Here is a 26,984-nt window from a genome sequence, read left to right as displayed (position 1 = left end):
TGCACGTTGAACCCACACAACGTTATATGTCAGTTGTGTCTCAATTTAAACTTGCCTGGAGTCACGCAGCCAGGTAAAGACACAGTCAGGAATAGAGCAAGGATTTGGACCCAGCGAGTCTGTTGAGAAAGCCTCTGATGGCTACACCTTCGCCTCTTGGAGCGCTCTGTTGCCTTTGTGACATTTCTCAGAGATGCCGACCTTGTGCACAGCCTTGAAAGGTGAATAGGGATCGGCCAGGTAGGTGTTGTGGGTGGGAAAAGGTGAGCGTTCGTAGAGGTGTTCCAAATTCTAGAAGCAGCCTGAACTAAAGCCATGGGGCTGTGAACCCTCCTGGTGGGGATGGAGGTGTGGAGGAGGGCGTGGTCGGGGAGCGGGTCCCCGCTTCTGTGGGTGGCACTTGAATGGAAAGCCAAGGGTCTGCACGTGTGGCCTGGGCAGGCGGCCTGCCTGTCGTAGGATCGCCGGCAGCCCCAGTGACCCCTGCTCGGGGCCCACGGGAAGGGCTGGCTGGCTTGGCCGTGATAGCCCCCAGACTGTGCCAGGAAGCAGTTGCTGGCTGTCTTCTGGGTCAGCTTAAAAAAATCAGTCCTGTTCCACCTACCCTCCCTGATTTCCCCAAAGCCACTAATATGTGGACTTATCCACGATCTTCCTGTACCTAATCAGGCTTCTGGCCCCATCTCTTGGAGTAAGAAGTTGTTTACCAGCCCTGTGACAGAGCTGCACTTTTTATTTGCCCTGAACTTGTAACCTTTCAGGTTGGGCTGCTAGGGTCTTAACATTTCTGAGGTCCCTGTATCCTGTTTGTGGACTGCAGGCATATCTCTCTGTAGCCTGAGAAGACCTTGCCTTAATTTGCCTTCAAAAAGAAGCCTTTCTCCTGTTTTACTCATTTTAAATGTCCCTCTTGGGGCTCATACAAGCCAATCTGCTGTCGCTTCCTCGCGGTGAGATGGCGAGAACTTCGGTGTTCCCAGTGATGACAATGCATTGTGCTTTGCCACTGCAGAGGCTGGGGTGACAGAATGGGGGTTTGCCGTGGTCATTGTTGTTTTAGTGCAGGAGCAGACGGCACTGACTTTGGGGAACCTGTCTTGCGCCGGATGGTTTATAGTATCATCTTGCTTGTTTTTTCTTTAGTAAGATTCTACAGGCACTTAGACCCCAGAGCTTAAGAGCTTATCACTTTATAAAGAATCATTTAAGGTTTTCATAAAGATATTTGCCTCTCAAACCTGTCAGTCATCTACCACTTTTCCATGCAGTCGTTTTGGCATTTTGAAATCTCAGAGTTGTCTTTGGGTTAGCAATTAATTACCTGAATGAATGATTGTTCTCTGCAAATGGAGACATTTCTGTGCCCCCTTTTGTCCACATGATTTAGAAAAATGTGCAATAAAGTTGGTCTCTGGGATCTTTCTTCTTTATTTCCTCCTCCACAGAAGGACCCGTTTAACTAAGCCATTTCCATATATGTCACTAGACATTCCTCAGATACCACGGGAGACTCTGTTTTTAAAAATCATCTTTGCCGTTAGAAACGTTAGGAATTTAAATAGCACTTGCTAATTTCCCTCCCTCTACTTGTCTATATCTGACTTTCTCAGAGATTTCTGCCTCATCCTTGGTATCTCTATTACAGGTAGAATTTACACCCACCAAGATTTAGAGCCACATACTTGCAGTTGTGCCTCAACTTTTACTTGGTTATTGTTGATCGTCCCTCACCTGTAGAGTTGCCTTTCCCTATAACATTCAAGAGGATGATGATAACAATGATGGTGCTTCACAGGCAGTCTGTACTTTCAGAGGGTGTCATCCAGCAACGTAGAACCCCAGCGCTACCACCAAATTGCTGCCGTCAGTCCACTTTTTAATATTAATTCTGCAGCTTCTAATACCTGCACAGATATCCTAAACCTCAAATGAATGGTTGATTTTGCAAGTTGTTTTGAAAATGAAATGATGGGGATGTTTGAGTTGGAAAGGCATGAGAGAAGTGTTAAAAGAACTTACCACTTGAGGGCAGAGACAATAACAGAGATGCCAGCCCCGGCTCCCTTTCCCCTGCCCACCACCCTCACCTCCCTAAGGCTGGCAGAGTGAGTTACTACACTGCCTGGAACAGGATGCAGGTGCCTGGGTAAGGACCACCCAGAACCCTTGGCTGGTACGTCAGGAAACTCAACCAAGTGTGCTTTCCCTGAGCCGGCTGTAAGGGGGCCTGGAAAGTTGGTTTTACAGCAGCTTTCTTTAATATTCCCTATAAATCAATTTTGGCTGGTTAAGATCGAGACTACTTTAGGGTAATTAACCTGCTCAGAGGCACTTTGAGGAAAATTACAGTCAAAATGCCAAAAGAAATTTTGGACCGCTCTGAGTTGATCTACCCACAGACATAACCAAGCCTTTTCCTTTGGGGGATTCATTGGTCTGCCTTTTGGATGTATTCAATTTCTTTTAAAATATTACCTCCCAATATATCTTTGAAACTTTGGTGATAACAGGACGTTTGACTCTGAGCTCAAAATCTCTCTAAACGTTATGGTTAAAAGGGAAGCTTTCCCCTCTTATTTCAAACCCCCTTCTGCAACTAAGTATCTGTCCTCTTGTTTGTTCTTAGGATGGTCCAGAGGCTGCGGGAGGAAACCGGACGAAGCAGGAGAGCGCGTGGCTGTTCAGGCTGTGGTACAGCTTTGACCACAAGTATCCTTTTAAGTGGCTTCCCTGTCTTTGTGAAACGTCGATGATGGAATCCTCTTGCTGAGCTGTCAGTGAATGACTTCTGATGAGGAAGGAAAGATGTGTGCTTGCTGCAGGTGTAGTCGGTCCTCTCTGGGGACACGTGCAATGATCATTCAACCACAGGTAGCTGTGACGAGCAGCTCTCTGGCCGAGAGGAAAGATTGCACATCATTAGGGCAGCCAGCCCACAGCCTGGGAGACTCATGTGGCTCTTCAGAGCTTTGTATCCAAGGGAAATATGCCTATGGAGGTGAATTAGTTAAAAAGACACTTGAACCAAGCTGTGGTCAGGAAGGGAAGTGGAGCTTGGCCAGTTCATCCATGTGGGGAGAATAATTCTTATTGGCTAAACCAAGTCTGGCTAAGTCTGATCCTGGCCTTAACTGGACCACATGCACGCCAGACCCGGTTCCAGTAGATTCGCTTGGTCCCAGGTGAAAATTAAAAACGAAAAAGCTAACCGTTCATGGTTTCTTAAATTGACATAGTGATCAAATGGGCAGGTAGCTTATATATGGTCTTTGGAGACTTCGAAAATGTTTAAAAATTGTTATTGAAGTATAAAATACACATAGGAAAGTACATAGATCATGAGTGCTCATAAGTGCTCGGCACTCATTATTTCAAAATAGCTACACTCATTTAATACCAAACAGGTCATGAAACACAAAATTACCAGTTCCCCCTCATGCCACAGCCCAGTTACTACCTCTTTCTCCTTCCCAAACGTAACCACTCTCCTACCTCCCAGCAACACTGAATAATTTTACCTGTTTTTGAACTTTGTATAAATGGGATTATAGAGTATATATAATTTAGCGTCTGGTTTGCCTGGCTTGACATCATTTGTGGTGTGATTCATCCATGTTGTCACGTGTGGCTCTAGTTCATCTGTCTTCATGGCTGTATAGTATTTCACGATATTCATAATTTATCATCCTGTTGTTGAACGTGGACATTGTTTCTAATTAGGAGCTACTATGGAAAATAGTGCTGTGAACATTCTTATATATGTCTTTTGTTGCCTGTTTACATATATTTTTGTTGGGAATATAGCCAGGAATGAAATTGCTGGATCACAGGACATGAAAGGTTCAACTTTAGAAGATGGTGTTAAATAGCTTTTACAAAATGATGGGACCACTTTTCACGCTCGCCTCTAGCGTATGAGAGTTCCATTTGCTCCCCATCCTCACTGGCTGTTGGTATTGTCAGCCTTGTTAACTTTAGCCATTCTGGTGGATTTATAGTGGTATTTCATTGTGGTTTTTATAAATTGAAGTGTAGCTGATTTACATATCATGTTAGTTTTAGGGTATGACATAGCGAGTCAATATTTTTATAGATCATACTCCATTTCATTGTGGTTTTAATTTGCATTTACCTAGTGACTAATAAGGTTGAGCACCTTACCATATATTTACTGGCCCTTTGGTATGTTCTTTATGAAGTGCCTATTCAAGTCTCTTGCCCATTTTTTATTTGGGTCATGGGCCTTTCTTATTACTTATTTTAAGAGTTTCTTATGTATTCTGGATATGAGTATTTTGCTAGTTCTATGTGATAAAAATATCTTCTCTACTTGTGACTTGCCTTTTCCCTTTTAAATAGAATCTTGATGAACAAAAGGTCTAATCCCACTTATTGATCTTTTCTGTTCTGGTTATCATTTTTGTGTCCTGTCTTAGAAATCTTTGTCTACTGCCAAGTCATGAAGCCAGTTTCCTATGTTACGTTCTAGGAGCTTTGTTGTTTACCTTCTGTGCATCTGCTTTTTCACAGAGTGACAGACATGAGCAATGAAAACATATAGAGATCATTTGAGATGCTCTAGATGAAGTTATCATCCTTCAGAGATGATTTACCTTACGTCTGGTCAGTGGCTAGGTTGGAGCATTCGTACTCCAGATCACTTTAATCCAATCGGGAATAAAGGTGATTTGAAGCTGGGCTTCAGTTCCTGTGAGGGTTAGTCTGTTTTCTGTTTGCCTTTTTTTCCAGAGTTCCAACCTAGAGCCTAGATTGTTTACACAGACTTCCTCAAAAGGCCCTGGACTCCAGTTTTTGTCAGATTCACTCTATCTTTGTGAGTCTGCCAGATGCTCTTCTTAGCTTCTCAGGTGCTTTTAGGGAAAATGTGGCTCACCAAGTGCCAGGCTCACTTCTTGGATTTCCTTTTCCAGATTCTGGCCCTCTTCGCTGACATGGTAGCTTTCCGATGCCATTAAACAGAAGATTTTGTTGTGTTCTATCTTGTTTTCTTTTTTATTTTCTTGCCCAACTTTTCTAGTTATTCTCAGTGGAAAAGATGGTTCAGTTTTCCTTGTTTGCTATCAACCTAAATAGAATCCCCAGGGATTTTTTAAAGCCATATGAACTTTGTCTGCTTTGTAATTTAGAATGCATGTTACTCACTAGGCCTGGAAAGGATGTAGGGAAAATTGGAGAGAGTTCACAGGAAAGTGACAAAATACTAAAATGAAAAGAGGTGGATTCTTTCTTGCATTCAGCATTCCACTTTCAGCAGTGGATAGATCATTTGGACAGGAAATCAATAAGGAAACGTTGGGCTTGAATTACATTTTAGACTAAATGGACCTAACATGCATATACAGAACATCCCATCCACCAGCAGAATATACATTCCTAAGTGCACATGGAATGCTCTCCATGATAGATCACATGTTGGGTCACAAAACAAGTCTTAGCAAATTTTAAAGGACTGAAATTGTATCGAGTATCTTTTCTGACCACAGTGGTATGAAACTAGGAGTCAATAACAGGAGAAAAACTGGAAAGTTCACAAATATGTGGACATTAAGTAACACACTCCTGAACAACCAATGGGTCAATGAGGAAATCAGAAGAGAAATTTTGAAATTATCTTGAGACAAATGAATATGGAAACACAACACATCAAAACTTACAGGTCGCAAAAGCAGTTATGAGAGGATAGTTCATAGTGATAAATGACTACATTAAGAAGGCAGAAAGATCTCAACAACCTAACTGTACACTTCAAGGAACTAGAAAAAGAAGAGCAAACAAAGCTCAAAAATAGCAGAAGGAAGGAAATAACAAAGGTCAGAGCAAGAATAATTAGAGACTAGAAGAACAATGTAAAAGATCAACGAAACTAAGAATTGGTTGTTTAAAAAGATGAACAAAATTAATAAAGCTTTAGTTAGACTAAGAAAAAAGACAACTCAAATAAATAAAATCAAAAATGAAAGAGGAGACATTATAACTGATACCACAGAAATACACAGAACCATAAGAGACCACTGTGAACAGTTATACACCCACAATTGGATAACCTAGAAGAAATGGATAAATTCCTAGAAACATACAACTTACCAAGACTGGATCATGAAGAAATAAAAAAAAAAATCTGAACTAACCAATATAAATAAGGAGATTGAATCAGTTATCAAAAACCTCCCAACAAAGAAAAGCCCATACGGCTTCACTGGTGGAGTCTACCAAACATTTAAAGAAGAATTAATCCTTTTCAAACTTCCAAAAAATTGAAGAGGAAGGAATACTCCCAGACTCAGTTTTTATCCGTAGACCACTTTGGGTAGTACGGACATTTTAACAATATTAATTCCTCCAATCCATGAACACAGATATCTCCCATTTACTTGTGTTTTCTTCAATTTCTTTCATCAATGTTCTTTAGCTTTCAGTATAGAGATTTTCACCTCCTTGGTTCAATTTATTCCTAAGTGTTTTTCCTTTCTTGTAGTGTCCTTGTTGGGCTTTGCTATCAGGGCAATGCTGGCCTCAAAAAACTAATTAGCTTGATTGTGGTAATCATCTCACCATGTATACTTAGATCAAAACATCTTGAACACTTAAAATATGTATACTTCTTGTCGATCACATTTCAGTAAAGCTGGAGGTGGGCGGAGAAATTGATTTTTTTTTTTATTTTTGTGGGGGAGGCAATTCGGGGAATAGAACCCAGGACCTGCTGCACGCTAAGCATGTGCTCTACCACTTGAGCTGTACCCTCCCCTGAGAAATTGACTTTTGAAGAGTAACAGGAGTGATCTCTAAAGTCTTATGTGACTTTTGTGACTTTAGGAGTTTCACTTTTTTTTTTTTTTTTGGAGGAGAGACTGGTTCATTCTATAGCTCTGTAGATCATCAAACAGGAAAAAGTGGGCTTTGGCTGCATCACAGCAGAGACCCCCGCAGGCCAGCAAGAGGGAGGGTGGTGCTCCCTGCCATGAAAAAGCCTGGAAATGGAATAGGGGGGCTTCCAGCTTAAAATGAGAGGCTCAGCACACACATACCTTCTTACTGTCGCCTCAGAGCTCACTGAAATCACAGAAGAGAGATTTTTTGACTACTTGGAAGAGCAAAGGTGGAGGGAATTGTAGCAGAGAAAACTGTAGTCCAAGACAGAAGTACGTCTTGGGCCAGTTTGTCCAGGTGACTTATTAAGGAATGTTGAGAGGATTAGCTGCAACAGGTACTTCCTGTGTCAACAGATCAGCCCGGAGCTGTTCGTTTTCTCTTCTGGCCATAGCTCTCTAAAGAAAGTACACACTGCCTGGGGAGGGTTTGGGAGAGAAACAGGGCTTGAGGCCATCAAAGATATTTTTCCCCAGAGCAAACACAGCCCCCCCCCCAGCCACTTGTCTCCAGAGTACAAGCCCCGCCCCCTTCCCGGGGTGTGACTAGGATGAATGGACACCTTGTACATTCCACAACCACAGGAGGAAAAGCAGGACTCTTCAAGGCTTCTAAAGAGAAAAACTGGCAGCCTCCCAGAGGCAAGACTCAGATGTGGCATAAACAACACTGGATATTAGAGTACCATCGAGCATCCTCAGAGTTCTAGGATGAAAAAATTTTTCTGAGCTTAGAATTCTACACCCAAACTGTTCATCAAAAATGAGCAAAAAAAAAAAGGGGTAAAAAAAAAACCTATAACATAAGGATCAAACAAAATAAAATTCACCTAAGGAGACAACATTGAATAAGCAGTGATTTGTTACAACCCGGAAGAAGTGAACAAGATCAAAAAGAAATTAAAAGAAGATCCTTTTCTTCTTGCAAGACACTCAAATGTTCTCTTCTGATAAAGTTTAAATGGCATTGTATTCCACGTCCTTTAATAGTGTTCCAACCACTCTTCTTGGTTACAGGAAATGACATTCATATAATAACTTTATTACAAGTGCTGCCTATTGACCTTAACATTAGGCTCAACCCATAGACCAAGCAGAGATTTACTTATTAGTTATAGAATGCAAGTGTTATATTTCTATAGTGTAAAATTATCGTTAAAAAACTAGAAAAAAATTGAAAAGAGGCAGGAACGTAAGTGAATTCAGTTTAGCATCCTTCATAAGAGAGCGTGAAAAGCTTCTGACTAAGTCATAAATCAGGAAATAGGGGAAAAAAATGTATTCTCTAAGGTTGTAATGGTAATTACCAGAACAGCTGAGTGGGAGAGAGGCTTGATATTTCATTTTTGTGTTCCCAACAAGTTGAATATTTAAAATCTCTATGTAAATATTTTTTTCTCTTTTAAGGAAGTTGTTAGAGGGCCTTCTGTACTGGGGAAGAAGGCATCTTTGAACTGCCCGAGACGGGGAACTGAAAGATAGCCTCTGGGTTCCCCGAACTCTTTTGTATTAGTCATTCTGCGAACCCAGCCTCTGCCACTTCTGAGCTAAAGACACCAGATCACTGATAGGCTTGTAGGAGCTGCTTCTAGGAACGTGGTTAGAGGACAGTGGTGAGAGGGGGCCTGTTCTGTTTATAAAGAGTCCTGGCAGAGCCCACCATCCTCCTCTGTTGAGTAATTCCCAGCCAGCAGTATCCCCCAGGGTACCCCCTCCATCTCCTCCTGTAGGGGAGCTTTTTCACGCTCGACCTGCTCTGAACAAAGATGGGAAGTGATGGTGCTGGGAGCGGTCATCCTCTGGGATACAGACCGCTGTGACTCCTTGTCACCTTCCTTTAAAGTCTCTTGACCATTCTTGCATTTGAGGTGGCCCTGTAGGTCTCCACCTTCTCCACATCGCTTAGGCAGCAGGTATCAGAAATGGTCCCAGCTCCATCGTCACGTGACACGTGCTTCCCGATGCTTCTAACCCAGGGCTGTGCACTTAACCTCACAGATATCTAGAGATTGGCAAACCCTGAGCTGGTCTTCACAGAATAGGTGACTTTCAGATTAGAGCAGGGGTCTCGCCGAGGGCGAGTTTGCTTCTCCGGGGACGATGAGCAATGTCTGGAGATACTGTTGTCACACCCGAGGGAGGGGTTGGGGTTGCTGCTGGCATCTCGTGGATAGAGGCCAGAGACGCTGCTAGACCTCCTCCAATGCAGGACAGTCCCCTACAACAGAGGATGACCTAGCCCACGATGTCAGTAGTGTTGAGGCGGAGAAACTGTTGGAGAGTCTGGGAGAGAGGCAGCAGGCAGAGGGAAGAAGAGTCCTGTGTGGGAAGGTGGCAGATTTAGGTCTGAATGGCCTTAGTGAAACCACTTCTCGCCAAGTGTGTTTCCTCCTTTCTAGGAGGTTACCTCTAAGGTCCTGACCGCCTCAGACATCTCCACCATGTGACCTCCGGGCAGGGGCTGCAACATCTCCACTCAAGATCCACGATCTCCCGTTTCCCAAACATGAGCCAGTTGTGTGTCGAAAGCTGGAATGCTGATGGAGACCCAAATCCTCATTCAGCACAAAAGGGAGAAGGCTGTTCTAATTAACCAGATAATCTTTTTAACTGGAAATTGGGACTCACCAACCTGAAAGTTAACAGCGAACACTCAAGGCCGATGGAGCACAGTTTAATCTTTGACTCAGACTGTTGACAACTCCCAGTGGTTTCTGTACTGGATGTGTAAAAGAGGGCAAAGAGGCCTTTTGTGGGTAGAATGCCAGCTGAGTTTCTCCTTGGGATTTCTAAACGCATTTTGTTGGACTTGTGTTTTCTATTTCCTTAATTCTCTTTTTCAAGTTACTTGAAGCCCATCCTCACACACAGTGGCCCCCCACTGACCACCACCCTCCCGGCCTGGTGCGGCTTGCTGGCTCGGTGTCTGACCAGTCCCCAGGTGTACGACGTAAGTACAGTGTGGCCGGGTTGCCCGGGGAACCCTGCCTCGGCCTCCTCTTTGAATTTCCCCCAAACGTGACAGAGAACAGCATCTCTGTCTCCTTCTCTTAAAGATAGTGGAACCTTCCAGCCTCCCCAGCCCCTCCCTGTATAAAAACGAAATTCCCGCGCCACCTCTGGTAAACTGTTTTTCAATTACAAACAGTGGGTAGGATGCTGAGAACACCATTTCCCCAGCACCGCTTCCAGTTTTATAAAGTGATTTTTAGTGCTGGTGGTGAGTTTTTAACGTATTGAGAGCCTAGATAATAATGCTAATTACCTTTTACGTTGGAAGGATACAGAAGACCAATAGATTAAAAAGTTAGCTTTATAATTTGCCATCCCGTTTTATTTAATATCTGCCCTTTTTTGAATGGCTGAGGAGTTTGCTCAGTTTGGAGCTCTGTCTAAAGTGACAGTGTGGGCCATGTGGATGTGTTTTGTCATCAGAGACAAAGGATAGTGACCCGACATCGTCACTTCTCCCACCAAAGAAACTCCAGCTGCTTCTGCCATTTGGTTTTGTTTCTCTGGGCTTACACGCTTCTCTGCCATCTAGCTCTAGTCTCTTCTGAGCAATTTCTCTAGCCTTCCTTCTTAATTAGTTTTACAAGAGTCACTTTTCATGGCTCTATACTAGTAAAATGACTCACCCACTGTTGAAACTGTATAAAAACCTGATCTCATCAGAAGCTCGCGGACTGTTCCCCTGCACGCGCATCAGTTAGGGGGTATCTGGCCTACTTTGAACTCAGCATAAACTCAGTATCCTTCCAGGCACTGAAATTGAAAGTGCCTCCCTCCCCAGTTCCGGAGACGTCTCAGGGTTTGCTTCCTGGGGAAGCGTTGGGGCCGTGGACTCCCCACAGCCAGGCCAAGATGGGGTGACCTGGGCTACAGGCCAGAACCACCCTCCATACTGCCGCTCCTGCCTTGGGCTGGGTTCCTGAGCAGCCTCCCGGGCAGCTCTGGATGCAGAGAAGCCTGCTGCTGAGAGGGTGAGAGCAGAGAGTCTTTGGAAAATTAATTGAGGGACCCAAAGGTGAGAGAGTGGAGGGGCCTCCCTGGGGAGTCTGGTGCCGGGTGGGGGCCTCAGGCCGAGCCATCTTCGTGGCTGTTGGACACACTGGGCTGTGGCTCTCCCCTTTCATCCGTAGGGTGTTTTATATTCCACCAAGTTTATTTGGGAGATATGGAAGATGTTTATTATTCATTATTTACACTAAGCCTAAACAAAACTTAGGTTTGATATCTGCCTAGAAAACAGTGTTCTTCCACTTAATGACAGTGACCCGTGGTTATTTAAAATGTGCACGTTCCCACAACACTCCTGCTGGTAGCACGTGTTTGCAGGGTTCTGTCACTGAATTTTCACAGCAGCCCTCACTGGACAGTTAGTTATGTAATGATACAAACCTCCAGCTTCACAAAACTTTTGCTGATCCTGTCATCTGAAATTAGAGGGAGGGGGGTGGTTTTGTCATCTGCATAGAACCTTCCTTAGGCTTTGATCTGGAAATCGCTCTCCACTGGGTTTTCCTACGTCCCTGTTTCTGAGCGCCCTCTCCCTGGGCACTCTTGTCCGGGCCTGTGAGATTCATCACGGAGGGGTCAGCATCCAGGCTGGTTTCCTCCTGTCGGTGAACTTCGGCCCTGCTCCCCACCAGGAGGGGTCAGAGCGGCCTCGCCAGGGCTCCTCTCCGGGCTGCTTCTGTGCTGCTGGGGGCGGGGAGTTGGCTCCATCAGCAGAAATCCCCTCACAGGCAGCTGTTCTGGTTTCTTCTCTGTTCCTGTGTGGCTCCAAACCTTGAAACAGCAAAATATGTGCCAGGATAGTCTCATCCTGAAAACGGGGAGCTAAGGAGCCCTGGGAGGGAGATTTTGACAGAGACGAACAACAAAAGAACTTAGCACACATCTGAATGGGGGAGGTGGACGAGCTGCCACGGGGAACATGATGTCATCTGTTGTTAAGAAAACGAGATCAGAGCAGGTTGAGCTTCAGGACTTTCTGAACGCGAACGGAGAGTTGGAAACTGGGGAGTTTGGGGTGAGTTCAGAATTTCGAATTACGCTCTGCCTGAGTCGGGGGTTTTGATTTAACTGTGTGTTTGCACTGTGCCTCCTTCCAGTGAGGACTGGCAGCAGCAGGCAGGAGGGCTGGCAAGCCGATCTGTTAGAACAGCCAGGCCCCTGGTTCAGTAGAGTCACATCGTGGCGCGTGGAGAAGCCGACATCAGTGAGAAACAGTGCCGAAAACAAGCATGTGCTTGTCCCTGCAACGTGCCCAGAGATGGGCTGGGATAGGAGAAGCCAGTCAGGCAGAGCCCACGGGCCCTTCCTCGGTCGCTGCATTTAACAGGCATTCATCCAGCACCTCCTGTGAGTTAAGCATGTCAAGGAAGGGGGCCAGGACCAGGAGAAGTGGGCTGCTGCCCTTCCGTGGTGTCTCATCTGATGGGGGTTCCAGACCCCTCCATGGGAGGACCCGCCGCGGCCTCGGGCGGCGTGACTGAGTCGGGGCCCCGTGGCTGTCAGGGAGCAGGTTCTGTGTCCCGCACCAAGGACACCCATCATTTCGAGGCCATAGGACCTCAGATGCGCTCTGAAGGTAGATGAGAAATAGGAGAGAGAGAACAATTTACCCAGAGCGGCTGAGAACCATTATGTTTGCCATTCAAGGAAGAAGTTCCCAGCATTTGACAGGCGTCCCTTCTTTGCTTGTTAAACCCGTCAGAGGGTGAAGGGTTGTGTCTGACCTCACGCTGCTTCCTGACACCCTCCCCGCCGTCTCGTAGTCTTGAAAGGCTGCCACTTGGCTAACTTAGCTGTGCTAACACCCCTGCTTCGCATGAGATGCCCCGCCAGTCCTCCTTCTGACCGGGTGATTTTGCACATCATTCATGAGGGTAAAACCAGCCAAGGGGCAGTGTAAGTCCTCACTCTGCTTCCTGGTGGCTGGACCACCTCAGACAAATGTCATGGGCTCTCTTAGGTCAGGTTTTGTTCTCTGTGACCTGAGTGTGTGCGCCCTTCACAGGGGAGGGACGAAGATCAAAGGAGAGCGTCTGTGATCTTCCTGGCAGGCAGGTAACAGATACTGACTAGGACAAAGAGTAGCTCAAATGAAAGCCAGGTGGGTTTAGGATGGTGTGCATAGGGCAGGAGGCCCACCCAGAAGACCTTTCCGAAGAAGAGAGGACCAAAAACCTATTTGCAGGTTTGCCCAGGGACCGTACCCCTCTTTCCTCATGGATTGGAGCTGAAAATCCAGGTGGTCAGGCGTTTAAAATCAGAACTGTTTTCTGGTGTTCAAAGTCCTAGTCCAGCAACAGCCTTACATTGACCAGCACTCTACAGTTTGCATCCAGTTATCACGCTGGAGGCTCCAGGCAGGCATGTTTTATGATCCCCACTTGCAGATGAGGAGCTGGGGTTTGGGTGGGCTCCAGCCCGGGAAGGTACTGGTCTCCCATTTGCTGTGATGTTGTTGTTTGCTGCACTTTCCAGAACCAAGAGCCTCTGAGAGAGGAAGACTCTGATTTCATCCTGACCGAGGGTGACCTCACCTTGACCTACGGGGACAGCAGGGTGACTGCGAACGGCTCCTCAGGCTCCCACCCGGCCTCCACGAGCCTCGAGGGCGGTCGGAGAACGAAGAGCAGCTCCGAGGAGGTGCTGGAGCGAGACCTGGGGATGGGAGACCAGAAGGTCTCCAGCCGGGGCACCCGCCTGGTGTTTCCCCTGGAGGATAACGCGTGACTCCGCCCCGAGCCCCGAGTGACGGGGCGGGGCCCTGGCGGGGTGAGGATGGCCGCCAGCCCCAGTGCCGGAGGGGCGGGGCCCTGACTGAATGGAACTAACACTTCTATTTGATGGGGGTCGGAAGCTATCTTAACATTTAAAATTTCACCCCAGACGCAGCTGGTGGGGCTAAAGTGTCTCTGAACCACGACAAATGCAGACCTGTTCCCACTTTTTCACACAGTAGTGCGCTGTTCAGCGTTAACAAACAAATAGCATGCTTTAATGGTCTCTTCATTCATTCACCTGCGGATCTAAACAAGGTGTGGCAGGTGCTGGGGGTCCCTCCCAGGAGAGGCTTCGGATCCAGACACAGTGGGGCCAGTCTAGCTGGCTGGGGCGGGGGGAGAGCAGGTTACGGGGAGAACAGGCGTAAAAAAAGATCATGAAGGAAGGCAGTTGAGACTGGACCTCCCAGGACGATGGGAAGCCGGAATCAGCTGGGACAGAAAACATGAAACAGCAGTCTGGGAATGGAGGCTCCAGCATCAGGGCTGCGTGACGTGCAACCTCCTAGCAAGACTCCTGCCGGTTTTTGTTTTGTTTTGTTTTTTTTGCTCCCTGTGATTCCTTTAAACTGAAGATTGGAAAATATGTCCATGAACATTTCAACACGGGGGAACGAATTCTAGTCCCTTCTCTGGAACTCTCCATAAAGAAGGTCCTGAAATCTTTAAAAACCAAAGGTAAAATAGTGCTATACTGTTGTTTTAAATGAAATCGGAGGACAGGAGAAACTGTAGAAACTGATGGTGACGTCACTGCAAAACTCAAGTCAGTTCTCGAGGGCTCCCGTATGAGCTGACTGCCTGGGACAGGAATAGGACTAGATACCTACTATGGGTTTAGGAATAACACCAAAATGTGTGGGGTGCTGTGTTATCTAGGGAAGAGAAGGCAGCAAGAAGAAGCATAAGAGGCAATAGGCTAGTATTCAGAGGGAAGAAATCTCACTGCAAAGAAAATACACGACTGAGTAGCGTTCCAAACTTGGAGCTAAAAAATGCCTGGGATTTCAGCGGCCACATGAGGAACCTGAGGCAAGTCAATGGATGGTTAAGCACTGTTCAGCCTGGCGGAGGGTTCTGTCTGCTATAAGGTTAAGAATCCACATGTCTTGACCTTGAACGCCATGTAGAGAAGGGTCACTTTCGTGGTACTGGGGAAGCTTATACCAGCTTAATGTGTAAGTGTGATTTAAAATTTAGGTTTTCAGTTTGGGTTTTGTCATGGGTGGGCTCTCCTACCTGCCCACACCCGTAATTGGTGAAATACTGAGAAAACTCTTGGAAACCAAGCGTATGATTCTCCCCCCGTCTCTATGCTTCAGTGCTAGTATATTTGAAAACCCAATTTCTAAAAACTGCTTTCATAAAATGTGGGCATTTTTCTTCTCATGGCAGACAAAATAGTGGCCCAGCCTAGGACACCCATAATGAAATCAGCCATTTAATGTTCTTAACTCCCTTTTTAATGGTTAATTTTTAAATAAGACGTTGCTTCACATTTTGCTTTTGAATTGGTAATTTGTGCAAACCAGGAAAAACGTATTACTAGGTTGAGCCATATGAAATTGCTGATATTCAACCATTAAAAAATGCAGAAATGGCAGCATCATATGGCTGAATGTAATATAATTGAATGATTTTTCTTCCCCTCTTTTCTTTCTGTCTACACGGAAGTCCATGTTGGTTTAGTGGTCACTCATGGGCTTTGTAGTCGTCACTGCAAACATTTTATTCTCACCCACTTAAATGTAAGTAAATGGAGATTTGCTAAGACCAACACTTAGCTGGGTTGGTAGTTATTTGGGGGGATTTTTTTTTCCCTTCAGTAGATCAGAGTAAGTCATTGATCTATGGTCCTACTTTTTGTCTGCAAGATGTGGAGATTAATCCTGACCTTACCAAAGGTCCTGGGAAGTGAGTTCACTCATCAGCATGCGTCCACCTCTTAGAAGCATCATGCCTGTGCCGAGCCGTGAGGATTTGGGTGCCACAAAGGCCAGACACCATCTAACCCAAGGCCAGTCTGGGAGAAATCAGATTGAAACTGCTACGTAATGGTACATCCAGCTAAAGAAAGTTCCTCTGAGAGAGCAGTCCCAAGTCATCTTATAAACATACTTGTTCTGGGTTGGTGGGGATGACGGTTCAGTAGTCAAATGTTCTAGAGCACAGGTTCTCAACCCTGGCTGCACATTAGGATTACCTGGCTAGTTGTTTTTTTTTTTTTTTTAAGTATTGCTATGAGGGCCCTCCCCTCCAAGATTCAGATTCAGTAGGTTGGGAGTGGGGCCGGGCTGCCATGCTTTGTTCTGGATCCTCAAGGATTCTGCTGTACGGCTCTGGTTGAGAGCCTTTAGCCTTGAACTTGCAGTGAAGCCTATTTGGAGCCTTCAAGAATGGCCTAGCAAAGTACATTTTATTTTCATTGTTAGTTGCGTGGAAAAAACTGAATGTTGATGGATAATAGACTGGGCAGCTGTGAGAGTTCTGTGCCAATAACCTTTGCAGAACACTTTGAGGAATGTACTTCGTGAAGGAAAGGAGGGTGACTTGGGCGTATGTATGGGGGGATTAAAAAGTTGTCATCTTTGCCCCATTTGTGGAGAAAAGGGGGTTTTTGTCTTAACTGAGCTGCTGACTCCTCAGACGTGAAGGTTTCCGAGAAGCTGTCTTTGCCATTTCCCCTGAGGTTATCTGAACAGCCCCATTTGCAGTCAGGTGCGCTCTCCCTCCTCACCCTTTGCTTGTCCCCCGTGCCCGCATCCACGCTGGGCTCCTCAGAACGAGGCTGGGCCGCGTGAAGTGGAAAAGTGTGGTCACTTTGCTGTCGCGTGGCAGTGGTGTCGGTAGCAGGTAAATAGGAGATGTGATCTTGTGTACAGCACCGGCAGAGGGATGCCAGCAAAGCCTGCCATTCCTTCTAATACCCTCCTGCGGGGGCTACAAGGAGAAGTGAACTTTCTCTCCTAAAGAAGGAAATTTGGAATTTAAGGTTAAGTCTGCATTTCTTCCAAGGAAACAGGTATAGGAAGGGCATATTGTGATTAAATGGACTCTGAGCATCACTGGGGTGGGGTCACTGAGGTAACCACACAAATAAGTACTGATGCCCTGCAGCCAGAAATCCCACCGGGACATCAAATCTTTCATCAAGCAAATAGCAACGAGCTCTTTAGGCTGTGTTCTGTAGACCTGAAAACATCCTCCACGGTCCGGTTGACAAACAACATCTCTTTAGGAAATGTGAAAAATGTTCTCTCAGCTATTCGTGAGCATTTCAGTCTCGGGCAAAGAAGTTCTTTCCAAAACAGAAGTCTGTTTCACACACACTCCCCCACCCCGCCCCACCCTCCATCATCTCTCTCCCTTTCTCTGTCCGCAGTGGAAGTTAGTGTTATCATGTCAGCTATTTACGTGAACAGAATGATTTCTAAATGTTGAAACAGCACCGATGCACCGAGGGGAGATTGCTAATAGGGCAAACAAGGAACTCATCGGAGGGGGAGACCATCCAGTTGGAAACCTACCTTGGTACCCACTGCAAGTCTTAAGAGACGTATCCGAAAGCTGATTTTACCATCCATAAAATGTAATCTAGAATGCTTGCTGATTCAGTAAGTATATGACTTCTTATTCCACTTCAAAAATGGGGAACTTGACAGGTTTCGTGCTTGCCCTTTGACGTTAATTCTGTAGGTGAGTCAGTGTAGGAGCTAGTCTGTCAAGTACAGTAGACCGGTCTCACTGAATTCTGATCTCTTCTGTTGTTTTCTGAGTGAGGATCTGGCTGGCCAGCGTCAGTGGCTGCCTCCTGATACAGTAAGTTGAGGGAATCCAGTGGCCAAGAGTTAAGAATTTAGGAATAACCCATCTGAATGCTGCTTCCTCCATTTTGATATCGGAAAAGACCTTCCCTCTTTCTAAAACCTAATAAGGACAATCTACAGAGAAATAGTCTAGTAACCAATGCCAGTGTCTAATGAGGAAAAGCAAGTAGGCTCTTTGACAATCCTTTCAAAATGAAACCTAGAAAGAAACCATTTTTTCCAGTTTCCAGTTTCATAAGCAGAGTTTTTGTAAATTACCAAACATATCTTGTCACCCAGTGCTAGCAGAAATTGCAAAGAGCAAAACCAAAGTTTTTGATGTTTTATTTTTGTAAGCAGGGTATACTATAACCACGGCCCCCGTGGAGCACCCAGGCAGCCAGTTTACTGCTACTTGCGCCTCGGAAAAGATGAGAAGGAAGGGCTGCCTGTTCTGCGGTCCTTTGAAAAGGTCTGAAACTGACACGGGAGCACGCGAGAGAGGTCTTCTCATCCCGATGGCCACCTTTTCAAAAGGGGTCACAGAATGGCCAAGGGTCGCGGTCAGCTCAATTCTTGGCTAGTGGAAGATTATCTGGGCCTGTATGTGTTGGAGGAACTCAGCTAGAAAAAGATGTGTCAAGCAGCATGAAGAACTCTACATCTGCTGTCTAGAGCACTTCAAAAAGTTAAGGTCCCAGTGTTCCTGGGTGACTGTCTTAACTGCATGGACATTTGGGGGTTGACTTCAGCTGTGATTATTCCAGCTGCGGGCTCTGGAGAATGAGTTTCAGTCACGGAAGTGTTAAGTCTGTGGATTTGGAATTTGTCACTGAGATCACTCAAAGTATGACTTCATGGTAGGGTCACCTCCTAGGTTTTTATTTTTTACATAAAATACATCTGGTACATCTTACTTAGGAAGTTTTACAATGTCCATTAAAATGATTAAATGGGAAGGCCACCAAGATTGATTTACTAGCTGAAAAGCAGTTTTTTAAATAGAATAGGATGCATTTACTATGATGTGACCTCCTGGGGAATTTTTTTTATAGAGAGCTTACATACTGTAACTCGGGCAATTTTTGTCTTCTACTTCCATTCAACAGTAGCAAACTGGTGGTTTTATAAAAGTAACATTAGAGTATGTTCTATAAACATGTTATAGAAAATAATATTAAAGTTATGTCTAACTGTGAAAAAGTGACGACTTGGCGTTATCAGCAACCTTTATGTGCAATAAGGAAAACTGCAGTTAGGACCCCAAAGTGCTCCCTTTCCTAGCCTTTTCCTTAATGTTCGCCTTCGTGTAGCAGTTGAGATTGATGTTGTAAAGCTAGCTACATGTTTTCCTGCCCTTTACTGATATACTGATATTTAACACATTTTTCTCAAAGCTTCTTTTTTTTTTTTTTTAACAAAACTCAAAATAAAAAGATTAACTGGCTGAGCTCCTCTTGTTTTGAATTTGAAAAGTCCGTCAGGAGGGGTGCCGTTCTGGGTGGAAGCTGGTCCTCTGCAGCTTCATGGAGACCAGAGACTACTAAATCAGGCGGCCCCTGGACCAAATCCAGCCGACTGCTTGTTTCGGTAAATAAAGTTGTATTGGCATCCACACCGCTCGCGTATTTGCATATGGTCTGTGGCTGCTTCTGTGCGGAGCTGAGGCGCTGCTCACAGCAGTGAGCTGCTGGGAAAGCTGGAACTACTTGCTATCTGTCTGATTCCCGACAGAAAGGGTTTTTGACGACTCCTAATTTAGGTGCTTGAAAAAATGTAGTTTTAAAATCAGATCGGAAAAAAATCACAGCACCAGATTTTTTTTTTTTTTTAGATTTTAAAAATGTGCCTTTGGGTTAAAAAAGAAACACTTGGTCTCTGCCTGTGACCTCTCCTGGCCTGCAACCATCTTTAACAGGCTTTGAGCGTTAGCTAATGGCTCAGATGCTTTCCTTTTCTTTGTAGTCATTCCTCTGTAGGTGGACTGCTCCCTAAACCATGCAATTGAACTACATCATAAAATCTGCTTCCTAGCAAAACAAATCTTGTCATTAACAGTGATTCCAGAGTCATCTAATAGTATAATTACAAAAATACCAGATGATGATAGGAAAATTTAAAAGCCAAGATCTGTTTCAGTTCATTAGGGTTCTCCCACCCCAGGGACAGAAATTACCCTTTTAAAATCCATTTAGGGTGGGGGCGAGGGGAGCTATTTGAGGAAGAACTGGATGAGTCAAAGATTTCTTAAAAATACCACCCAGACCTTTTATTTAATACTGAGTAATTTAATCAAGCTACACAGGACTGCACTTGGCCCTTATTCACATTGATGACTGGTCCGGACACTTGCTGATGGGAAATGGTACCAAATCCACATCTCTTCTTTGTTCTGAGAACGCCTTGTTGACATGGCTCCAGCAGAGGCAGGGTCAGGCTGGGAACTAAACAGCTTGTCCTGTTTTACTGCCATAATTAACCGCATCGCACTGTCACTTCCTTACTGAAGACTTCGTTTCGAGCAATGTGTCAGTCATTATTTAACAGCTCAAGATAGTCCTACTTGTAGAATTGCACAGCAGCTGGTACCAAGTCCAGTCCCAGTCTCTGACAGCGTGATAGACTGCCTCCACAGCGTGGCTCCTCCAGTGCTGGGACGACGTGCTGAGTGCCCTGGTTCGTGGGGACTGACCTGGAAGGGAAGGAACAAAAGATGCCTGAACTTCAGAACACAGAAATCCACAGACGGAAAAGCCTGCTGAACTCTGATGATGGAAGACCTCTTAAATATGAAACTTCTAATCTTCCTTCCCTAAGCTGCATTATGCAATGCTGTTAAGTCCATGCCGAATCAGCCTATCATCTCCGCTTGTGACCCAAGAGGTGTTCGGTGAGGATAAGGATGGGGGCACCTCCCTTGGTGTGAGTGTGCTTTCTGCAGCTGCTGCTGGTAGGTGCCTGTTGAGCAGAACAGAACTTTCCGAGACCTGCTGGGTAGAGTGGGGCTAAGGGCTGGGACTGAAGCTGTACCTTTAGGCACCAACCGTGTTACCATCCATCTTTCACTTGTGTACCGGTTCGTACGTGCAAAATAAATCATGCCAACGATGATCAGCTGTTCGGTAAAACTGAGGCTGTGTGTATGTAAGTAATGAGTCCAGCTTCCTACCTTTGTGGGATCTGGGCTTCTCCCTTCTTTCATTAAAATACACTTCTGTCTCACTGTACGGGAGCAGCAAAGGGCTGGCTGACTCAGTATGTCCGTTCGTGCTAGTTCTGCCACCAGCTTCTGGCTGTCGTGTGATCCTGGATGTGTGCCAAACTGGACATTATTTTCTAATGTGGCGAAACTGTCCATCAGCTTAACAGAACTACTGAGGCAGAGTTTGCATAAGAAGCACTTTCAAGATGATTAAAAATGTGCAATAAAGATTCCCGTTAAGCATTAAGAAAAAGCTAATTTCGTAAATGCCTTGAGGCCTGTCTAGTGACCTTTAGCAATCTGTTAGTACAGGTTTTTTACATAAAGAAAGAGCCGCCACGTCAAACTGCAATATAATTTAGTTTAATAAGAGCCAGTTTCCAGATGGGCTGACTGCGCTTCCAGGTAAGATGGAATAGATGCATTTCTCCTTATTCCTCTCACAGAGTGTAACTAAAATTTCCAAACATGACATATAAAACAAAGATAGAGAAAAGAAGGTGGACTGACTAGGGGCCTTGGGAATTGAGGAACAACACAGCCGTGAGTTGTCCGGGTTTTCTTTTTGCCTCTATAACCTAGAATGGGTGCTGAAGAAGCCAGCGGCCAGAAATAGCAATGGCCATATGCCGTAAAAGCCCCGAGAAAAGCCTGTTATCTCCAGCCAAAGGAAAGGGAAGGGGTCAGCTTAGAAAGACAGAAACCAAGCACCTCAGAAGAACTCTCTCCTCCTATCAGCAGAGGCCTAGTGGGAAGCCAGGCCTTCAGGACCACCACCCCCACCTGGCAGTAACCAGGTGATGCACTCCTTCTGCCACCAGTGCAGTATAAGTGGAGGCCTGCTAAAATAGAAGATTTAAATAAAATGGAGAGATTCATAACATATGTTCGAGTGTATCCCACACGTTCAAGACACAATAAAAATAAATCACTTGTCAAACCAAGAAGCAGGGAAATTTCAACTTGAACGAGAAAAGACCTCTGACAGATGGCAACACAGAAGTGACAGACACTGAAATTATCCAAAAAGGATTTTAAGCCACTATCATAAAAATGATTATCAATTAAGAACACACTTGATGCAAATAGATAGAAATTCCTGGCAAAGAAATATGACACGAAAAAGAAAAAAGAACCAAATGGAAAATGTAGAACTGTAATATACAATAACCCAAATTTTAAAAGCTCACTAGATGGGCCTGATCGCAGAATAGAGATGACAGAGTAAACAGTGAGTCTGGAAACAGAACTATGGCAATTACCCAATCTGAACAACAGAGAGAAAATAGATTGGAAAAAGATGAACAGAGCCCCAGGGACTTAATGGTACTACAATAAATGATATACTGTTCACTTCATCAGAGTTCCAGGAAGAAAGGGAAAAGAGACTGAGGGTGAAAAAGTAATTGAATAAATATGGCTAAAAATTTCCCAAATTTGGCAAAAGACATAAACCTGCAGATTCAAGAAGTTGAGTGAACCCCAATAAAACCCCAAAGAAATCTACACTAAGATACAGCACAATCAAACGTCAGGAAATTAAAGACAAAGAAAAATCATGAAAGCTACTAGAGAGAAATGATGCGTTACTTATGGAAACAATGATTTGAATGTCAGTGGATTTCATATCAGAAACCATGGAGGCCAGAAGGAAGTGGCACATTTTTCAAGTGCTGAAAGAAACTGTCAACTCAGACTTCTATATTCCATGATAATATCCTTCAGGAATGATGGTGAAAGAAAGAAACAAACTAAGAATTTGTCTCCAACAGAACTGCTGTAACAGAACTGCTAAAGGAAATTCTTCCAACAGAAAGGAAATGATGAAAGAAGGAAACCCGAAGCATCATGAATGAAGAAAGAACAGAAAGGATAAAATACAAGTCAATTTAATAGACTATTTTCTTGAGTTTAAAAAATTATGTTTGATAATTGAGGCAAAAATTATAACCCTGCAGGATGTGGTTCTCAATTTACAGAGAAAATACTGTAAGAGACACATAAAGGGGAAAGGAACCTAAATGTACATAAAGCTTCTCCATGAGACAGTATCATGTTGAGACCAGTAGGTTATGATTAGTTAACACATGGATAATCTAAAGAAGCCACTAAAACAAGTATACAAAGATAGACACTTAAAAGCACACCAGGAGGGGCTTCAATATGGCAGAATAGAAGGATGCGGAGCTCACCTCCTCCCACAAATATATTCAAAAATACATTTACATGTGGAACAGTTCTCACAGAATACCTACTGAACTCTGGCAGAAGACCTTATATAAGCACAGCTTAAAAAAACAACTCTCCATGTAGCGGAAGGAAGAGAAAAAAAAAAAGTGGGATGGGACCTGTGCCGCTGGGAGAAAGAGGTGAAACAGGAAAGGCTCCCTCACCCTGGGAAGCCCCTTCCCCAGCGGGGGGATCAGCCAGGGCAGAAAGGGAGCTTCAGAGACTCGGAGGTGAGCCAGCAGCCACTCCCCGGCAGACAGAAGAGAGACAGCCCCGCACCGAGGGTCCCTGCCACCTTGCGGCAGTCCCCAGGCTGAGATGTGAGCCTGCTGGCGTGTGCAGGGACCGGGCACTGAAACGCGGGCTTCAGAGGACAGACCCAGGTAGAGGACTGAGGCTGGCTACACGGAGACACCCTGGTGGGGATGGAGTGTGGTACAGGCTGAGACTGGAGGTGTGTGCAGCGGAGCCCCAGTCCCCACAAACAGCCTCACTGTTCGCTTGTGCAAAGGGAGGGGCAGGAGCCCACCACGGCAGCCTCTTTCTCAGCACACTCACAGGGCACGGCCCCGCCATAGAAGCCCCATTGTTAACACAGGCGCGCGAAGGGCTGAAATCAGTCTGTCCCAGGCGGCTTTGGTGGGTTTACACCACTGGAGCCTTTATGAGCTCAGCGCACGCAGGGCATCTGAGCAAAACACTGGTGTGCAGCTGGGGCAGCTCTGGCATTAACAGCAGGCAATGCAGAGGCTGGGCTGACCGTGTAGCCCATGGCGGATCCAAGTGCACCACGATGCACGACTGTGGTGGTGCTGGTGCCGCACTACAGTGGATCTGCCCTGATGGCCTTGTCAGCCCAGCCTCTGAGGGACAGCAGGACAGACTGCCTGCATTCCCATGGCTGAGGCATGAAAGAGGAGAAAGAACAACCGATACCACAGATACACAAAAAAACCCATAAGCGAATACTATGGACAGTTATATGCCAACAAACTGGACAACTTACAAGTTATGGACAAGTTTCTAGAAACATACACTCCACCAAAACGGAATCAAGAAGAAATAGATACTTTGAATAGACCAATCACGAGAAGTGAAATAGAATCTGTAAAAACAAACAAACAAAAACAAAACAAAACACAAAAACTCCCTGCAAACAAAAGTCCAGGACCAAATGGCTTCACTGGGGAATTCTACCAAACACACAAAGAACTTACACTGATCCTTTTCAAACTCTTCCAAAAGACTGAAGAGAAGGGAACACTCCCAAAGTCATTCTATGAAGCCACCATCATCCTGATACCAAAGTCAGACAAAGACACTACCAAAAAAAGAGAATTACAGGCCAGTATCTTTGGTGAATATAGATGCAGAAATTCTCAACAAAATATTAGCAAACTGAATCCAACAACACATAAGAAAGAAAGCTCATATACCACAACCAAGTTGGATTCATCCCAGAGTCACAAGGCTGGATCAAAATACACCAATCTATCAACGTGATACATGACATCAACAAAAGAAAGGCAAGAAACCACATGATCTTCTCAACAGATGCAAAAAAGCATTTGATAAAATTAAACATCCATTCATGATTAAAAAAAACCACTCTTACCAAAGTGGGTATAGAGGAAACATATCCTAACCTAATAAAAGCTGTTTATGACAAACCCATAGCCAACATAATACTCAATGGTTTTTTTAAAAAAAAGAAATGTAGAAAAGAAGAAATACTAAAAAAAAAAAAAAAAAAAAACCACCTCGGTGATGAAAAGTTGAAAGCCTTCCCACTAAAATCTGGATCAAGACAAGGGTGCTCACTCTCACCACTGCTATTCAACATAATATTGGAAGTCCTAGCCACAGCAATTAGATAAGAAAAAGAAATAAAACATATCCAAATTGGAAGGGAAGAGGTGAAATTGTCCCTTTACGCAGTTGACATATATAAAACACTAAAGACCACACACAAACTACTAGAGCTGATAAACAAATCCAGCAAGGTAGCAGGATACAAGATTAACTTAAAGAAATCTGTTGCATTTCTTTACACTACAATGAAATATCAGAAAAGGAAAGTAAAAAAAAAAAAATCTTTAAAAATTGCAACCAAAAATTAAAATACTTAGGAATAAACCTGACCAAGGAAGCAAAAGAATTATATGCTGAGAACTATAAAACATTGATAAAGGAAATTAAAGATGATTTAAAGAAATGGAAAGATACCCCATGCTTTTGGATTGGAAGAATTAATATTGTTAAAATGGCCATACTACCCAAACTACAGATTTAATGCGATCCCTATCAAATTACCTATGACATTTTTCACAGAAAAAATATTCCTAAAATTGATACGGAATCACAAAAGATCCAGTATTGCCAAAGCAATACTGAAGAAAAAGAACAAAGCTGGAGGCGTAACCCTCCAGACTTCAGACAATACTACAAAGCTACAGTAATCAAAACAGTGTGACACTGGCACACATACAAAAAAAGACATGGATCAACGGAACAGAATAAAGAGCCTAGAAATAAACCCACACACCTACAATCAATTAATCTTTGACAAAGGAGGCAACATCCAATGGAAAAAAGACAATCTCTAGGGCAAGTGGTTTTGGGAAAGCTGGATAGCTGCATGTAAATCAATGAAGTCAGAACACTCTCTCACATCATTCACAAAAATAAACTTAAAATGCCTCAAAGACTTAAATGTAAGACAGGACACCATAACTCTCCTAGAAAAGAACATAGGCAAAACATTCTCTGACATAAATCATAGTGATGTTTTCCTAGGGCAGTCTACCAAGGCAATAGAAATAAAAGCAAAAATAAACAAATGGGACCTAATTAAACTTACAAGCTTTTGCACAGCAAAGGAAACCATAGCAAAACAAAAAGGCAACCTACAGAATGGGAGAAAATATTTGCAAATGATGTGACTGACAGGAGCTTAATTTCTGGAATATACAAACATCTCATACAACTTAATAATAACAACAGAAAAAAAAACCCCAAACAACCCAATCAAAAAATGGGCAGAAGACCTAAACAGACATTTCTCCAAAGAAAACAGACAGATGGGCAAATAGGCGCATGAAAAGATGCTCAATGTTGCTAATTATTAGAGAAATGCAAATCAAGACTACAATGAGGTATCATCTCACACTGGTCAGAATGGCCATCATTCAAAAGTCCACAAATGACACATGCTGGAAAGGGTGTGGAGAAAAAGGAACCCTCCTAAACTGTTGGTGGGAATGTAATTTGGTGCAGCCACTGTGGAAAACAGTATGGAGATTCCTTAAAAAACTATTAAAAATAGAGTTGCCATATGATCTGGCAATCCCACTCCTGGGCACATATCCAGAGAAAACTCGAATTCAAAAAGATACATGCACCCTAATGTTCACAGCAGCAGTATTTACAATAGCCAAGAGATGGAAGCAACCTAAATGTTTATCGACAGATGAATGGATAAAGAAGATGTGAGAGATATATGTGCATGTATATATATGCATATATACAATGGGAATATTTGTCATAAGGAGTGAAATAATGCCATTTGCAGTAACATGGATGAACCTAGAGATTATCCTACTAAGTGAAGTAAGTCAGATGGAGAAAGACAAATATCATATGATATCACTTATATTTGGAACCGAAAAAAAATGATAAATGAACTTACTTTCAAAACAAAAACAAACTCACAGACATCGAAAACAAACTTATGGTTACCAAAGGGGAAAGGTGTGGGAGGGATAAATTAGGAGTTTGGGATTTGTAGATACAAACTACTATATATAAAATAGATGAACAACAAGGTCCTACTGAATAGTACAGGGAACTAGATTCAGTATCTTGTAATAACTTATAATGAAAAAGAATATATATACACATATAAATGTATTACTGAATCACTATGCTGTATACCAGAAACTAACACAACATTGTAAATCAACAATGCTTCAATTTAAAAAACCCACTGCAATAAATCAAAATGAAATTCTAAAAAATGTTCAAGTAATGCACAGGAAAGCATTAAAAGGGAAATAGGAGG

At 44.0% G+C, this 26,984-nt stretch overlaps 2 protein-coding genes across 3 annotated transcripts in view; one reads left to right on the top strand and one right to left on the bottom strand.

Annotated features, from left to right (window-relative positions):
• SLC9A7 (solute carrier family 9 member A7) overlaps positions 1-18,943 on the top strand; it is a 127,566-nt gene extending 108,623 nt beyond the window's left edge. For both annotated transcript variants that reach the window (XM_010968061.3, XM_045505129.2), the window contains 3 exons: positions 2,627-2,709; positions 9,735-9,840; positions 13,386-18,943. In XM_010968061.3, coding sequence (XP_010966363.2) covers positions 2,627-2,709; positions 9,735-9,840; positions 13,386-13,637 — 441 coding nt within the window. In that variant the 3' untranslated portion in view covers positions 13,638-18,943. The remainder of the gene's footprint in view (positions 1-2,626; positions 2,710-9,734; positions 9,841-13,385) is intronic.
• The window catches only part of CHST7 (carbohydrate sulfotransferase 7), a 27,538-nt gene continuing 18,908 nt past the window's right edge, over positions 18,355-26,984 (bottom strand). The window contains exon 2 of the mRNA XM_074359594.1: positions 18,355-20,185. The gene's annotated coding sequence lies outside the window, so the exon portion shown is untranslated. The remainder of the gene's footprint in view (positions 20,186-26,984) is intronic.

The sequence above is a fragment of the Camelus bactrianus genome, chromosome X, assembly GCF_048773025.1.
Source record: "Camelus bactrianus isolate YW-2024 breed Bactrian camel chromosome X, ASM4877302v1, whole genome shotgun sequence".
NCBI lineage: Eukaryota > Metazoa > Chordata > Mammalia > Artiodactyla > Camelidae > Camelus > Camelus bactrianus.
Note: the sequence above shows the minus strand (reverse complement) of the source record. Positions and strands in the feature narration are given on the sequence as shown.